This window comes from Oreochromis aureus, linkage group 1 (genome assembly GCF_013358895.1).
Source record: "Oreochromis aureus strain Israel breed Guangdong linkage group 1, ZZ_aureus, whole genome shotgun sequence".
NCBI classification, from domain to species: Eukaryota; Metazoa; Chordata; class Actinopteri; order Cichliformes; family Cichlidae; genus Oreochromis; species Oreochromis aureus.
The window spans coordinates 7,133,247-7,151,716 of NC_052942.1; the positions used below are offsets into that span (position 1 = coordinate 7,133,247).

The following is an 18,470-nucleotide window of genomic DNA, read 5'->3' on the forward strand; positions in this document are numbered from 1 at the left end:
GAAACATCGTTGGGTCTGCCGTGATTTGTTTACAATGGGACTTCTGCTCCTGAACCTCTGCGCACAGAGTCCGCAAATCGGGGCTATACAAGTCAGTTTACGCAGGACTGTAAGCTGTCATCTGTCAGGCGTGAGCGGTGTTTGTCTTTAACATAGTTCATGGTGGAGAACAGCTGCTGACATAATGTGGATCCGAAGATCCATAATTGGCCTACCTGGGGTTGAAAGTCTCGATAAATGCACGGCGTTTCAGCGGGTACACCGGCTTCCGCGAGTGTGACTCTTATTTTGAGCGATGAAAAAATAATAGAATATAATTTTATTTTTATATTTCAATATCACAATAATCTTCCAATTTAGAACTACGAGTTAAAAAGAACTAACATAAATAAAATACACTTCAGCTAAATACTTCTAATTTATTTGCCCAAACCACGCGGAGCCGCACTATAAGGACTAAAGAGCCGCATGCGGCTCCGGAGCCGCAGGTTGCCGATCCCTGCACTAGCCCCTCATGACATGGGCGTCACTTAGCCAGCCTGTAAGGGCTGGCGTAATGGTATTTGAGCTTCTGATGAGGTCACGCAGGAGGCGTTCCCATAGTGAGACACTCACTCATGCTACTCAGAGAACCGGGGTTATATACATAACCTTAAGTTTTTAGCTGAGCTGGAAGCAGAAGAGAATGGGCTCTTGGACCAACATCTCTAAAGATGTTTCCAGAGCCTTGTTCAATCAATGCCACAATGAATTCAGGCTGAAGGCAAAAGGGGTTCCAACTTGGTACTCAAATGTACTATCCTCACAAATACAGCTGGGACCTATTTTTATTTTATCTCTTAAGTTTTGCACGTTGTTGGCAGGTTTCACTTCTTGCCAGTCGGACTGCAAAGCACTTGATGCAGTGCTAATGAAGTGGCTTGTGAGTGAAAAACTGACACATCTCCAAAGGTCTTTGTGAAATGGCTTGTTGCCCTCTCTCTCTCTCCTCTCTTTAGAAGCAGAAGAATCAGCTCCAACAGTTGACATCCAGTGTCAACTGTTGGAGGATGAGCAAGGATGAGCCTCTCTCTGCGTCACAGCAGTCAGCTTGTGTAGAGGCAGGAGGAAGCTTCTGTGTCAGTAAACATTCGTCTGAGTAATGTCTAGTACTGAAAGGTTACAAATAAACAAATTTTTACATTAAACTACATGTAAAAACATTTATTCTTGGGCAGCAGTGACCTACATTTCATGTACGGCTCTTGCTGTAGGCATAATGAGTGATAAACCAGTGGGTTAGGCCACAGAGGACGTGTTTATCTTTGGTCTTCATCACTCACATTCAATTCAAATCTATTTATGCAGGACCAAATCAGGACCACTTCAAGGTGCTTTATATTGTAAGGTAACAACCCTACAATAAAAAAAACAAAAACCCAACAGTCATACCAACCTCCATTGAGAAAGCACTTTGGCAAAAGTGGGAAGGAAAAACTCCCTTTTATCAGGAAGAAACTTCTGACAGAACCAGGTTCAAGGAGGGAGAGTCATCTGTCACAAACAACTGAGGGTAGGGGAAGAGAGACAGGACAAAAGACCCACTGTGGAAATGCAGTGTGGTGTAGTTAAAGACATAAAGCGTGTTTCTGTGTCTTTTGGAATGTGCAGGCTTCTTCAGCTGTGACTGTGTGTTAAACACAAAACATAAAAGAGCTGTAACTTATTTGGTCTTAAAAAGGGACTCTGTCTGAGGCGAGGATATGAAAATCTGCACACACTTTTATTAAATCAACAAATTTTATCTGTACAGCAAAATCAAATCTCACAATGATAGATGTTACATTTTCATAATACATGGCATATTCCAAAAAGAACAAAACTGCACAGCGATGAAATTTGTCCACATGGAGACTTCCGTACAAAACTGGTTTTGATAGCGGTCTTTAGTTTTCTGTCAAATCTCTTATTCAACATCTGACTTCAGACACACATGGAAACAAAAAGGTTGTTTAGAAACGCTCAAAGCAGCGATCTGTTGTCTCCTGCCAAAAGATATTTTTCCTATTTCTCAGAGTGTGTTCACTTTTTGTTAATGAGCAGAAATCTTGTGCATTTGTTGCACAATATTCATCTTTGTGACTGCTTTCATATCACTCATGGGAAATAATTCACCACAAAAAGCTGCAAAGGATTTGTTTAAAAACAAATTTGGTTAATGATGAAAAATATTTTCAGAAATTAATAAATGAAGCTCTGTACATGTGACTTAGATCAGATAAAGTGCAAAAGTTAACATTTGTTACCATTTTTAAGAAGAAAAAGGCTAAATGTTTGAATCTTTTCATGTTATTTAACTGCAAAGCAATAATTTGCATGGCTCAAATTAAAAAAAGACTCATAATGATTCATAGTCATGGGATTTTGATGTAACCTCAACATTATTTAGTTTTGATCGAGCTCTTTAATGCAAAATCTATGTTAGGAGAACTACATAAAACTGTCATGCTGCTCATCAGTTGTCGTTTGGGTGGAAAAGTTACTGGACGTCTCCTTTACCTGGTAGGAATGACCCAGTTCTGAGGTTCTATGATACAAAGGACACACCCACTGCAGCCATGACCAATACACTTTTAAATCACTACCACTTTTAAATGTATCAGTTTTAGACAGTTCTGGTTCATGTTTTAAGTTTAAGACATGACCCAGCACCGGAAACCACTGTGGTTTTGATAGACTGTAGATAAAAGACGGTCTCAAAGGGAAGCCCATGTAGAAACATTCTTTGTAGATGTAGTTTTTTTTTTTAGACCAATACCAATTCTGATAATTGTCAATTTAAAAATCTGATATTCCGATATACCTGCTATTTTTCTTTCAGATAAACAAAGCATAAACAAATTTCCCTAACATTTGCTGCATGTAGCTTATTTATTTACTTGTTTACACTCCCGACTCTTCTCAGAGCAGCAGGTTGTTGTGTTTGTGGTGCTCCAAACACATGCTGTCAACACCAAAGTTGCAGACTGCCCTCTGGTGGACAAACTACAGAATGTCAACACTCAAAAGACTCACTAGTTAAATGGTTGAAGGGTTTCTCTCCTGTTGGTTCTTTACTTTTTAAAACATTTAATTTATCGGGCATTATAAGTGCCAATACCAATACATCGGTAAATAGTTAATATTGACTGATATTATCAGTTAATATTAGCTCTAATACTTTGCTAATAGTCCAAAGGGGATGACGTCTCATGATGTCTGGTTTCAAATTGCCAAGACGATGAGGATGTTTAAAATACTCCAGTCAAAACAGGATTTCACAAAATGAAGGGTGACATCACCACAGCGACATCCATCTTTAGTGGTTTTAATGGAAGTGAGTAACTAATGGTGTTCTCTGGTACATCACCAATGCCATTCAACCACATCCCAAATTTTGAAAAACATTTCTTTGACCACAACAGGGCAGTGCTTTACCAGCAGGTCTGCTGAAATGTGGAATTGACGGGTTCTGTTGTTGAAGTTTAGATTTTAGTGGGGGAATGGTTCCTGTATGTTGCTGTCACTATATGAAATTGGTAGTAAAGAGGCATACAGTGCTGTACAGTTTGTACCAAAGTCTGTAAACACTCCCCAACTAGTCGCTATTTTTTTTTTAAAGATTACATTTTATTTATATAGTGCCAAATCACAACAACGGTCACCTCGAGGATCTTTATATTATTGTAGGGTGTTTACCTTACAGTATAGAGTAAAACCCCAAAAATCAGGCAACTCCTTATGAGCAAGCACTTGGCGACAGTGGGAAGTAAAAACTCCCTAAACTAAGTGGCTGTAAAATGTAAAAGAGTGCGATGCAGACCATAGACAGAAATCAATCGCCTTCAAGACGTAAATGTTGCGTCTTGAAAAGTGTTGGTTTCAATGGTTACGCACAACTTTTACTTTGAAGATAAATGGGTTCCGTTTCCTGTTTGTGTTACACTTTTCCAAGTTTCACTACCACTTTGTGGTTAGCTATCAAGAGTTTGCAGACAAGTTGGCAAACACTCTGGGCAATCGCAGCATTCTGCTAGTGACCGCAACACAAAGTAAGCTTTTGGACCAGGACCTCATTGTGACTGCCGGCAACCTATAGAAACCATTCACCAACCAGTTACCAGAAAGTCTTTGACTGGTGTTGAGGCCTATGACAAAGGCCTTAGTTACCCGCTCATTTCCTGAAGAGGTTTTGCTTTTTGCCTCGCTACCATGGTTTAACAAAAGTAGCATCATATGGTGCAAATGAGTATTACATGAAAAGTACAGTCCAGTCCTAGTTCAGCTCTAGCTGACATCTCTAAGTCATAGCAGTTCTTTCTTCGCATTCTTCTCAACCTTTTAGTTAACTTTGGAAGGTTTTAAACCTTTTACAATTAGTACTTTTAAAGCTCCATCATACACAGCTGTACTTCTCTGCATGTCTCACTGTAGACTACAGAATCTGTATTTAGCTGGATTTCCAGGAAAAAAACATAAAAGATCAATCAAACTCAAAAGAAACTAAAACATCATCGGACAATAAATAAGGCATAATGTTAAAAAACAAACAAACAAAAGTGCAATGAAGTCAGCATTTAAATTAAGTTTTAAAAACCATGTATGCAGGACAATCCAGTTAATGACAATATTGAGAGCAGCTGGACCTTCATTTTCAGTCAGTAACAAGCGAGATGGATCTGAACTGGAAGAGAGGATGGGACTTTGTGACTGATGAGAAAATGTTTCAAAGCAACAGGAAATTCAACCACAAAGTTTGCACACAATATTTTCATGTGTGACTCAGGCTGCTGCAGTCACTTCCAAAGAAACGGTTTCCTGTTGCGCCGCATGCTCCAGTCTCCATTAAATATCACAAAAATAAAAGCGTCAGGACTGAACGAGGGGGGTAAAAAAGCAATTCTAGCCCCAAAAGCGACAGCCCTCAGTCACATCAAGAACAGCGGGGGTCTAGAGGTGGGCACTGGTGTTGGCACTGTGCAGGCTGGCTGGTTACAGATCGGGCATCTGAGAGAGGAGGACAAGGAAGGTAGGGGGAGAGGTGCAAAGACTCAGTTCTTTCTGAAGCATCGGGCCACTCTGTCCTCTATCGGTCCTTCAGTTCTCTCGTCACTCGCTTGGTGATTCGACCGCACAGCAGCCCCACCAGGAACAGGACGCACACGCTCAGTGCGATCATGAACAGGATGTAGTTCTTGGAGGGTGATGTCATTACCTGCACGGCCAGGTCTGAGAAGCCTTCTGCTGGTGCTACCTATAGCACAGAGGGAGGGGGCTAGCATCAGCGTTTGCCTGGTTAGAGTGAAGTATCTTTATGCTAATAGAATGATTAGTGCACAAATGTTTTGAGGTATTTACGGCAACTAGATTACACAACCCAACAACTCTTCCTCGGATGCTACCTGTGTGTTGGCATCAGGGCGGAAGCTCTAGTCCCAACTGTCACTGTAATCTAACTCTTGACGTTTACCTTTGCAGCATAGCTCCACATGTCGATGCGGTCTTGAAGCCTCTTCTTACACTCAGGCTGAAGGCGAACTCTCTTGTCCTGTAACGCCTCCATCAGACACGACATCTCTGCATGGAGAGGGACAGAAAAATCTAGTTTTGGTGCCCAAACAGTGAAAAGAATCTCAGTGAAAGACATTCAAACCCCTCAGCCTCCTAGTAGAAGCACCTATGGTACCAATTTGAAAATCCTAGGTGACCTCCGTCTTAATTTAACGCATTCACACTATTTTCAAAAAAACCTTGACCTCTGAGGTCGATGTTAAAGTTGAGGTCACTGAGATATAAACTTGTTCCCTTAAGGTATCAATTTGAAAATCCTATGTTGTCTGATTCTTGAGTTTTTGTTGGCATGGCAACAATAATACCCCATGAGCCTTGCAGGCTGAGGTAAAGATGGACAAGCAAACTTTATTAGTAAACAGTCATTGATTGGAGAGCGGACTCTGACTAGAATCCTTTCATGGCTCCATCTTAACCAGCCTGACAGTTCTGCACAAGAAGAAAGATTCTGTGTGAAAGCACCCACGTCGTCCTCTGCCTGGCGTGATGGCGGCACAGTGGTGTTTCAGGTCCAGAGCACAGGCTGTGTGGAGGACCGGGTCCACAAAGATGTCTGCCTTACTCTCCTTTAGCATGTTCAGGACTTCCTGCAAACACAAACAAATAAGCGAAATCTGAGTTTTCACATTAAGATTCAGTGAGCATTTTTTGTTGTTGCTGTGAATCCTAAACAAACAAAAACAAAAAACATACAAGGTTACCTGAAAGTGTAACCAGTGGCTTTTGGTGGCTAATGTTAGACTTTTTTTGCTAAACTTTTTAAGTGTCCCAAATTAGCTAATGAGAGTTTTCAGCCATTTTTCCTCCTTCTTCTATGATACTATGAATGAAAATAATGAGATCATCTAGAAGCAACAGTCACAGTGACGGTAATGTTTCTCATTTGTGTGTTCAGACTTTGGCTCCTTTCATAGTTTGAAGCCTTCTGAAACACACTGCACCAGTACAGTAATCTACACACTGTAAAATGTCCATGATATTTTTAAACCAACTGTCAACAGAAAATTGTCAGTATAATCTTTTACTAATATAAGTTTGCATATGATAGAATACTGCATGATGACCTCTTTATAACTCAGACTGTTTTGATTCACTGTGACCCGTTATCATGCAGGGAAGGAGCAGTACCTGCTAGATAAGAGCTTAATGAGCAGTTTCACTTTGTACCAGGTAGAGGAGCCTCTCCTGGCACATGCACACGCGCGCACACACACACATACATACATATCCGCACATGCTCACGCATCAACATTCCACTGAACAAACGTATTCACTGTTGTATTACTCTTCTTGTGTATAAATAAAGACCAGGGCAGTGGCAGAGTGCGAGTCTCGGAGCCCTCACTCCAAGTGCAGGTGCTCTGTGGCTGCCCTTGCATGCAAGTAAAACTGTGTGTTTCTCCTCTCTGATTCTCAGCTGAAGAAGTGTCTTAGAGTACATCTCTTGACATTTATTTTGGTCCTTCGAGCCGGATCAGAAATATCAGAACTGTTATCTGTGACTCTGTTCCAGGATTTGGCACACTGTTTCCTGACGCCGTGGGAAGCCAGCACCGAAGTCTGTGCACAGCCCTCTTAGACGAGGCCGAAAAGACCTGGGATGTTAAAATTCGGGTCCAGGCCGGTGTTTTTAGTCTGGTCCACGGCGGTGGGATTCAGTCTGATGATCCGAACCACCAGTGAGACGTCTGAGGGTGAGAAACACTATTTTGATATATAAAACCGCCGAGAAGGTTTTAAGAAATGCGCAAAATAGGTTTACTGTAGCCGGAATTACTTTGTGAAATGCGCAAAATAGGTTTACTGTAGCCGGAATTACTTTGTGAAATGCGCAAAATAGGTTTACTGTAGCCGGAATTACTTTGTGAAGTGCACAAAATAGGTTTGCTGTAGCCGTAATTACTTCGTGAAACGCGTAAAATAGGTTAGAAGTAGCCGCAATTACTTCGTGAAACAAATTAAAATAGGTTAGGATTCGCCGTAAGGAACCAAATTAGATTTAGGCCTTAGAGGTAGCCGTAATTACTTCGTAACAAATTGTAAAAGCGCGCAAATGTCTCTGTGTGTATGTGTCTGGAAGTAAGTTGATTTTACAGCACAATACGCTGCTGAACTACTTCCATTTTATTTTATTTTATTTTATTTTGTTTTATTTTGTTTTTCTTTGCTTGAGGCTCACGTACTGGTGACAAAAGAGAACGGTTGAGTTTCGTCTCATAAAACTGATACCACTTCACTGTTAGAAGTGAAGTCGAAGGCCGTATCAGCAACCACTCTGAAGTCAAGCGTGCCAGTGACGGCCCAGCAAAATCTTTGAACATGGAGAATACACAAGCAAAATTAACACCTGATGAGGAATGTTTAGAAAAACAACAAACCGGAGCAGGAGTAATCCACAAGAAAGGGAGAGGAATGCACAGGGCAGGAGCAGGGGGTAGAGGCAGGCCTAGACAAACACCAAGCAGTGGTTTTAGTACTGCATGCTGGAGATGTGGAAAAGAGGGACATTTTGTACGTGACTGTAAGAAACAAAGAAGCAGTTCAGACTAGGAAGAACATAATAATCCCTCACCAAGTAAAAAATTAGAGATCTAAGTATAAGTTTAAAAAGGACTGGAAACAGACGCAACTGAATACATATAAATGCAAGAGGAAGAAAGTAAAGTAAACAAAAGGCTAAATTGATTTAGAACTTAACTGTAATGTATTCAAGTTGATGATAGCAAGGATAACAACCTCTAAACTGGTATTAACAATGAAATATAGTTGGGATGAAGACCGTGCCCAGACTGAATAGAATGAAAGAAAATACATGATTCACACAAACACATATTAAATGAAATAGAGAGATGCATAAGGTATATTAAGGTTGTGTCATTGTTCAGCCAAGGAAAGCGTGTGATAAGGGAAATTTGTCTCCAGCTTGGGAAAGGGTGAAACTGCAGATCACCCTCAGCCCTTGGTGGACACAAATAAAATATAAATAAAATATTGTAATATACTATTGCTGATATATGATAATAATAATAGCATTAATAATAACATAATATTAATATGAAGAGGCACCTCAGTCAGCTATGATGTGAGGTGGATAATTGTTAGAAGTAGTCTGCATCAAGCTTAAGGTTTGCTCAAATTCAGTACAATGACATATGAGATGAAGAAAATAAAGAAAATTTCTAAACTAATCAAGTACATAGAGGCACTTGACCTGCTTGAAAACCTGTCATCCTAGATGAGACATTGCTGAAATATAGAGCACACCTATAGTAACAACTAACAAGCTAAACCCTGTATACAACAGCTAAAGCTGCACAATTGAGAAGCTAAATTAAATATATGGACACTGCTAAGCTGATGAGCAAGTTACACATTTTTTTTAGAACAGGAGTTGCATAAGAACACATCAGAGGGAGGGAAACAGCTATTAAAGCTCAAACATGAAGCTGTCTGTGAGCTCAGTTTTTTCCCCTCACACTTCTGATTTGTTTTTGGCAGCAGCCTTTTTTTTGCATCCTGCCTAAAGTGTTCAAGCCATCAGTAACTTGTTTTGTTTTGTTTTTGTTTTTTGTTTTGTTGGTTTGAAAAATGAATAAATCTGTGATCATACTTGTGGATCACAGTGGCACATAATGATTAGGCATATGATTTACTAATGCAGATGTGATAACTTTATATTCTAAAATTCAAGGAGAACAAGCAAGAACAACACCTTCAGTTGTGTCTTGTTGTTGTTCTCTGTGTAGTGTGCTGAATTTTGTTTTTTGTTTCTTTTGTTTTTTGAAATGTTGCTTGAGTGATGAGTACTGTAACTTCTGAAGTAGCTCTCACCATGCGTCCTTGATGATGATAAGTCCAGAGCCAGCTGAGAGCTGGGTTGTTTGTTTTGTTTTAGGTGACAAGGCAGAAAAGTTAAAACTTAGTTTCTTGTTTTGGGAAAAAAAAAGAGGAGGTTTTGTGTTTCTCAGCCAGGAACAACTACAATTTCATTTTCTGTCTTTGAGAAAGGATAATAATAATAATAACAATAATAATAATAATAATAATAATAATAATAATAATAATAACTAGAAAGCGAAAATTTCAGAAGAAATTTTATGTGTGCCTATGCCGCTGCTAATCACTGTAGTTGCCATTCATACGGCTACAGAGAGCAAAACTCAGAAGAGCAGCCATTCTCCACCATGAACTATGGTAAAACAAACACCGCTCACGCTTCACAGATGACAGCTTACAGTTTTGTGTAAAGATGAAGTTACTTCAGACAGCGCCCGATTTGCAGACGCTGTGCACACAGGTTCATGAGCAGAAGTCCCATTGTACCACGGCAGACCCGACAATGTTTGCATGAACACGCTTTGAAGCATTACATTATGGACCACTTTTCACACATGCATTCAACTTTTTGTTTTTTGTTATTTTTACACAGTGTTCTGAATTATGAACAATGGTCTACAGCCAATCTTGTGTATTATTATACAAACTTTGGTTGTGAGATTCAGATAACTATTTAATAAAAGCTAAATATTTTATATGAGAGTAAGAAAGAAAAGTATATCTTTGTGTCCACCTTTCTCTGTTAATGCCCTAGCTGCCCCCTCCCCCCCGCCCGTAAAAGCTTTGCTAGATCCGTCCCTGCACAGTTACCAGCTGTCAGCTACACAAAAAAGGAGCTTGGTCTTTGTCTCTCAGAAACAACTCATAACTTCCCTTCAACTCATTCATGTCACCTAAAGTGTAAACCTGTTTCTCCATCACCAGTTCAGCTCTGATGATTCAGTAAGGACATCTCCTGATTTCATCTTCATGCTCCAGCAAACATCAGCTGATACTAGAAATTAAAATCAAAAGAATTCTAACAACAGCTGATCAAGCTTAAACAGCTGTGAAAACTGTTCGGCAGAGGAGCGCGGGAAAATTTTCACTAAAATATTAATATTTAAAAAACTATAAGAGTCATAAACACCAAAAGTCATAGCACACCATTCCAGATCCAGCCGCACAAAATGAGGTAACATATATGAAGTTTGTCTCAAAACTCGCCATTTCAGGCGGAAACTGGAGAATAATAATAATAATAAATCCGACGAATAGTAATATGTGTGCCTCTTGGCATAGGCACACATAATAAAACAAAGAGTGATGTTTTGTTTAAGTGTTGAAGAAGGCTAATACTGCAACATCTAGTGCATGATCTGCGAGCAATAAATGAAATCTTATTTATCTTTGAATAAACTCCAATTATGGAGACCTGAAGTCACATATTTAGGGCACACCTTTAGGTGAAGGCAGAAAGCTACTAAACAAAGAAAAGAAGCTATACAAAATGCGCCACAGCCATTCACATACTTTCTGACTCTTTGTGAGCCTGAGTTATGACCTTGGCTCCCTGTTTTTCTGCTTCCACCAAAGGTGGGAGTGAAGCTCCCGTGGCATGTGCTCTGTTCTCCTTACTATCAAAGTAAAAAAAAGAAAAAGAAAGAAAAAAAGGCCCTGACTCTCTGAACACAATATTCTCTTCATAACTCAGCAGTATGAAATGTCATGAAACAGTATAACTCACTCACAGTAAATCAGCAGTATAGGATAATACAAACCTATCTAATAAATCTAATGATTTTCACATTCTTTTAACTTAGAAGTATGATGCAAACTACAACTACATACTGATTACACAAGGAGTATGATGTGGCCTAAAGCAGTATCATGATTCACTCATTTTGATTACAGGTGCAATGTAATATATAACGGCATAATAATCTTACAACTGCTACAAGCACATTTACCTTTCTTAACACGCGCGAGAGAAAGGCAACTGTTTAAAAATAAATAAATAAATAAAAATAAAATGCCCTTTTGGGTGAGAGAGGCCCACAGGCCTTACATGCAAACGTACTAACACACATACATGCAATGAAGAACAGCTTACACTATAGCACACACTATACATGCGCCTATATCTCTCATTGGTGTTACAACAGAAAAAACTTAACAGAGTTTTGTTATCAAATGCTGAATTTATCTACTGCTGACAATTAACTCTCCAGCAGGACAATAGGTGAAACGTTTGTGAAAACAGAGAAGAAAAAATAAAGTCAGAGAGAGTCTGGTATGACCAAGCAGTGACCAGACAATAAATTTAGTTGGTAATACAATAAATTGTGGAATGCTTTCTGTTTGATTGATGCAACACAAGTAATTTACTGTATGAAGGAAATTCTGTTTTGTGATAATATTTTGAACATGCATTTCTGTTGACCTATCATCTTAGCGCATTATAAGCTGATATGCAAATTCGTTGATTGATAGTAGATTTGAAAAAATAACTGGAATAACTTATTCACTTATTCTTATATAAGTGAATAAGATGTAACAAGGGTTGAAATTAGTTTCTTATTTCTAGTGTGTGGAGCAAGATTTTATCATGGCACACATCTGTTTACATGGGAGGAAACTCCTTATGTGATACGACATTTAGCAATTTGCTTCTGATGTTCAGCACATCAGAAGGATGACTCTGAAATTACAAAGGGAAACAATTTTGCTGACAAAGCTGCAAAAACAGCAGCCATAGTAACCACAGTCTTATTAACAACTCATGAACACCACACCATTCCACTATCTGTACTGCAGGACGAACAAGAAGCAGCACCACCTAAAGAACAAAAACAATGGCTAAAACACAGAGCAGTACTAGACACTGATGACATATTGAAAATAGCAGGAAAACCCATTCTTCCCAAATCATTACACAAAACAACCGCTCTGGTGAGCCATGGTTTAAGCCATGCCCTCATCAGGAGGGAGGATCTGAGTAGTGATCTTTATGATAAACCGTTAATTCTACATTATGATTTTTGAAACTTCAGCAAAAGAATACGTGAGAACATGTATGACCTGCCAAAAACACAATACCCAAGGTAACTTAATACCAAACAGAGGACATTTTCCTACACCACCTCACCCATTTCATACAATTTACATAGACTTCATTGAATTGAATGAGTGTCAAGGCTCAAAATATGCTCTAGGAAATAACAAACTGTCCCCATTTGAAATCATACATGGGCGACCTTTTCCACTGCCAGTTATTAGTGAGCCACTAGATAAATCAATCCGTGAAACCACTCTGGCAGATTGGATGACTCAATTGTTGACAAACAGAGAAGTTGTTTTAAACAATAAACTGCCGCAAGACTCTTTTTCACCTATTTCTTGCAGGTTGAAGCCAGGTGATTGGATCCTGGTCCGAGTACTCCAAAGAAAAAATTGGAGCTCGCCACGGTGGGAGGGTCCATACCAAGTGCTTCTGACCACTCCAACTACCTGCAAAATAGCAGAGAGACCCTCCTGGATACATCAGAGCCACTGCAAAAGGGTTGAGGTCCCAGGAAACCCCAGCACCTCCAAGACAGCACATTAGGGAAATCTCACCCACACTTGATTGCTTCAGTGGTGAGGGGGGAGTGTTGATTGGGCCCCCGTAGGGTAAGCTCGCACTCCAACCTCCAGCCTCTGATCAACTTTAGGGCAGCCAGGTGTGAGGTGTGACGTACCTGTGTGCAACCATGGGAAGGTGGACCCTCTTGGTTACCTTGACTACGATGCTCACCCTTACAGGACCCCAGCTGATGCCAACAACAGCTGAACCACAAGGCAGACAGAAAAGGTGGACGCATGACAACTCCCACCTAAGAGACATGACACAAGACCACATCCACCCTTGGATGAACAATGCCTGGTACCGCTACATCCACGACAGGACCAGAGCAGAATCGGAAAACACAGACTGTTATGTCTGTTCTTATATGCCCAGCACGTCGACACACCCCACACTATATGGCAAGTATATGAACAACACTCAAGCAAAGTGTGCAGCTAGCTTCGCTGGCATCGGATTCCAACACAGCCAAATCATCCTCGAAGACACAAACCCATCTACCTTTTACACTCTTCATGTCAACCTTCAAGGAGGGTTACAACGCAAGAAAATCACAGTTGAAGACGTGGGACTTGATAAAGGAGTATGTGATCAACTTTTCTGGATCAACTTCAATGTGACAAACCGCAACACATCCATCCACTTCCCAGTGTTCTTGGACCAAACCCCAGGAAAGAACCACTCCATGTGCTACAAACAAAACAAAGGTAACAGGCCGCTTGGAAACACCACTAACTGCAACCGGACCGCCGGAGGGGGAGAAGGTGCCCCTGTGAACACGACTGGACCATCTAATGGCACGTATTGGGTGCAAGGAATGGCCTGGCTATGTGGACAACGGGCGTATTTCATACTGCCCCCAGGCTGGACAGGAACATGTGCTCCCATATTCCTGTCAGACCACACTTTCAGAATGACCACAGTAAACACCACTTCTACAGCACGCCGGAAAAGAAGATCAACGCTCCCCAAAATTCAGCCACATGACCCAATATGGGGAAGCGACGTACCCAAGGAAGGTGGACTTTGTGTCATCTTTAACAACACCTGCTGCACTTACATACCAGACAATGTACACTCATCAAACATGACTGACACACTGAACGCCTTGAGACAGATCCAGCAGGCCCAAAATCATGATTATGTATGTGATATGCGTGACTGGTTTTCTTGGCTTTACACTGGCTCCTGGCTACAGGTGCTAAAAAGACTACTCATTGGAGTTGGACTATTTTTACTTTTATTTTGTGTTTTTGCAACATGTATTCTGCCATGTTTAAAGCTCATGATTAACCGCATAATTGTTTCCACTGTTGCTGCATACATAGCCGTGACAAATGATGACGATGACTCCGACCTGTTGGAACATGAAGACTTTGTGTGACTAATGATGGTGTGACAGAAAATGTACAACAAGATGTTACACACTGATATTTCACTTAAAAGTTATACGAGACAACAGGAGGGAATGTCAATAGAAAATTGTCAGTATAATCTTTTACTAATATAAGTTTGCATATGATAGAATACTGCATGATGACCTCTTTATAACTCAGACTGTTTTGATTCACTGTGACCCGTTATCATGCAGGGAAGGAGCAGTACCTGCTAGATAAGAGCTTAATGAGCAGTTTCACTTTGTACCAGGTAGAGGAGCCTCTCCTGGCACATGCACACGCGCGCACACACACACATACATACATATCCGCACATGCTCACGCATCAACATTCCACTGAACAAACGTATTCACTGTTGTATTACTCTTCTTGTGTATAAATAAAGACCAGGGCAGTGGCAGAGTGCGAGTCTCGGAGCCCTCACTCCAAGTGCAGGTGCTCTGTGGCTGCCCTTGCATGCAAGTAAAACTGTGTGTTTCTCCTCTCTGATTCTCAGCTGAAGAAGTGTCTTAGAGTACATCTCTTGACACCAACAGAAATATGCTAATAATCAAGTTCATCTAATGTTGTACTGTGGAAATGTACCTTTTTACAGGCTTCCTGTCTGATTTTAAGCAGGTTGACTTTCAGACACTCTTCCACCTGACCAGTCTGCTCCTGGGCAGCCGCCTCCTCTGCACACAATCTGGAGATCTGCAGAGGCAAAAAAAAAAAAAAAGGAGGAGAGAATTGTTAATTTGTTTGTCTTTGTGTGTGTGTGTGTGTGTGTGTGTGTGTGTGTGTGTGTGTGTGTGTGTGGGTGTAAGCACGGACTTCTTCTGAGCAGTGCATCTGCAGCTGTCGGTCCAGTCTGTAGTCGAGCGCAGACTCCTGGAGAATCACTCTGATCTGGTCTTCGCAGTCTGAAGACAATCTCTAAACCAAACCCCGGTCAGAAAACACACAATTTAACAACAATCAATCACAATGTTATAGATTTTCCTCTTTCACACTGTTGAAATGCATACACTACAATTTACAGCAAAAACAATGTCTGCCTGTATCTTTGAAACCAACATGACCGTAGTGTACTTTTCAGCAGAGTTGTGCTTTAACCTGGTCAGCATATTTGAGTTTGAGGCAGGCGATGACCTGACCCTCCAGTTCGCCGTCCTCGCTCGCTTTGTTCAGGATGGACTGGCAGAACTTTGGGATGTCGGCTCGACACGCCTTCCTCAGCACTGGGTTCAGACGGTAGTCTGAAGGGGGAGGAAGAGAAGGATGAGGACAGAGGACACTACGGTCTTTTTTACGGGACTCTGTGTGGTTCTGTGTGCACACCTGTGTTCTGTGTGATCTGCCTCTTGGTGATCATCTGTTTACACTTGGGATCCATCAGCTCGCTGTTCTTATTCTGCTTTAGACACTGGAGCACATTCCTGGCATCTGCTTCAGTACAGAAGCGCTGCAGGAGAGAGTAATGGTGTTTGTACAGATAATGAGATCTAGGAACACGCTGACAATTTCTCCAAGACCATAAAGCCATAGTTTAGTCACACTGTGTTAAACAGTTAATATGAGGCTGTAAAACTGTACACATAAAAGTAAATATGCAGAAAAAGTAACTAAAAGGTAAACATGTGTGCAAAATAACATGAAGTCCAGAACGTGGGTCATCTGTGAAGAGGAATTAAGTCCATTTACTCATTTCAGGTTGTAAAACACTCAAGTTTTTACTCCTTTAAATCTTTCTTAAACATATAGCTACTTTTTGGTTTACAATTTATATAAAGAATATGTGCTAAGATTATAAAATGTAAACCACTGCTAAAATTAAACCAGTAGAAGTTTCCTATCAAAGTATCTCAGCAGGTTTTGCAGCACAACAAAGGTATAGATGAGAAAAAACTTTAATAAAAGAGTGAGGTTTCACAACTCTCAGTCAAAAACACAGCACCACAATTCAATCCCAGTGCTTTTCCCCACAATCTCCTCTCCCTTCTCCCTGCCTCGATCACCTTGATCATCTGTTTGCAGACTCTCATGAGCTGGTAGTCGAGCTCGGGGTCGCTCATCTCCACCTCCTGCAGTCTGAAGATCCGCTGGTGGCAGCGCTGGCTGAGCTGCTTCTTCTGCTCCTTCAGACACTCAATCATCTGAGTAGCAGCAGAGGGGCAGGGCGAGTGAAGATGAGAATGATAAAGAGTGGAGGCAAACAGCAGAAAAGAACAATACAATGCTTCTATTCTTACACAACACTCGGCATTCCCTACCTGAGCATTACCAAATGCTACGTTGGGACACAGACGACTGATGTCTGACTTACAGGGCTCATACAACTCTGGTTCCAACCGAATATCCTCGGACTGAATGAGAGCGGAAAAAAAAGGAAACTTTTGTGTTTTTCTTACAAACACTTTTACAAAACTGATTTTTGACAAAAGGAAACCAGATTTTTTTACAGATTAAATGTCCTGTGATGCTTTTCTGCATCACAGTTCACACAAAAGTGTGTTATTGTCTAGTTTTAGAAATCCTAAAAGAGCTTATGCAAACTTACACTGCTGATTAGCTTAGGCTCCAAATACAGTGGTGTAAATAATACTAAAGCATGAAAAAGAAAACACTAAATTTAATGCTGGTCTATAAACTGTAGGACTTAAACATTACTTGGTGGTTCTATAGCAGGGGTCCCCAATCCCAGTCCACGAGGGCCGGTGTCCCTGCAGGTTTTAGATCTTACCCTGGGTCAACACACCTGAATCACATGATTAGTTCATTACCAGGCCTCTGGAGAACTTCAAGACATGTTGAGAAGGTAATTTATCCATTTAAATCAGCTGTGATGGATCAAGGACACATCTAAAACCTGCAGGGACACCGGCCCTCGTGGACTGGGAGGTCATAGAGACCTCCCAGTCATAGAGACCTCTTCTCCTCTGCCTTTGGTGTAAAACGTATGCGGCTGGTCTCTAGACACATACATAAAACATCTGTTCAAGATGATGGAGCGCCCACCTGCCACTAATGCATTAAGTCTAAGTTTATAAGAATGCGTCTGTTTGTTGGAACAGTAACTCTGTCCCTCATTAGCAGGTCATCTAAACTAGGAATGGAAATTGGTTTTGACTAGATTAGGTCAATATCATATGAAATTTGATATTGATACTCTGTCAGTACTGCCACAGAAGGTCTACAGTTAGCTATTTAGCTAACGTTAGCTAATAGGTGTCACCACTGTTTTGACAATAAGGAGGCTTTTGACTTTTTCCCACACTGCAAGTTTATTGACCCATCCATCAAAAATACCTTTTTACACTTTGATGTTGGCAACAGTGTGAGGAGCATTCATTAGCTAATGACTTGTGAATAAACAAGTCATTAACCAAATTTAAAGATAATGCCAGCTGAAGACACTTACATGTTGGCTTCACTTTTCATACCTGGATGCTATGTCCATCTTTTATATACAGTCTAAAATTAAGTTTAAAGTGCTGAGATCAAATGACATAAGCAAAACATTGTGTTGTCATGGATACGTTAAGGGTTAGGTAACACTGTGGCTGTGAGGCTGTCTGAAAGAAGTCTGAGTGTGTGTGTGTGCGTATGTGTGTGTGTGTGGTACCATCTCCAGCTCCTCCACCCGCAGCTGTTTACGACATTTCAGAGACACCCTCTGCTCCCTTGCCTCCTGCAGCGTGTCATTCCTCACTGTGGTGCTGAGGCAGATGACAACATCCACTCTGCAGGGTCACACAGAGAGTCACTTATGTCCAATTAAATCAGTTAAAATGTTAAAACAAAGCTCAACCTCAAGGAGATTTTGCACTATTCTCATTGGTTAGCAGTCATAGAGTCTCACTTTTTCTTGATGTTTGGACACAAGCGTAGAACATCCTCCTTGCAGGCCATTTTGAACTTATAGGAAAACCGGAAATCTTTCATTTGAATCTGAGAGAGAAGCACAGGGATACTACGGTGATAGTATTATCCTTTTTTCGATTTTACTATTATTTGCATTTATCCTTGTTGTCACTATTGTGTAACTCAAAAACAATATTCA

General features: G+C 40.7%; 1 protein-coding gene across 2 annotated transcripts in view; it reads right to left on the bottom strand.

Moving 5' to 3' along the window:
• Positions 1-1,741: 1,741 nt before the first annotated feature.
• Positions 1,742-18,470, bottom strand: part of LOC116333732 (Golgi apparatus protein 1-like) — a 56,148-nt gene continuing 39,419 nt past the window's right edge. For both annotated transcript variants that reach the window (XM_031756985.2, XM_039601111.1), the window contains 11 exons: positions 18,270-18,358; positions 18,033-18,150; positions 16,681-16,773; positions 16,426-16,563; positions 15,749-15,872; positions 15,524-15,666; positions 15,242-15,343; positions 15,014-15,121; positions 6,056-6,176; positions 5,489-5,595; positions 1,742-5,272 (listed from right to left, as the gene is read on the bottom strand). In XM_031756985.2, coding sequence (XP_031612845.1) covers positions 5,105-5,272; positions 5,489-5,595; positions 6,056-6,176; positions 15,014-15,121; positions 15,242-15,343; positions 15,524-15,666; positions 15,749-15,872; positions 16,426-16,563; positions 16,681-16,773; positions 18,033-18,150; positions 18,270-18,358 — 1,311 coding nt within the window. In that variant the 3' untranslated portion in view covers positions 1,742-5,104. The remainder of the gene's footprint in view (positions 5,273-5,488; positions 5,596-6,055; positions 6,177-15,013; positions 15,122-15,241; positions 15,344-15,523; positions 15,667-15,748; positions 15,873-16,425; positions 16,564-16,680; positions 16,774-18,032; positions 18,151-18,269; positions 18,359-18,470) is intronic.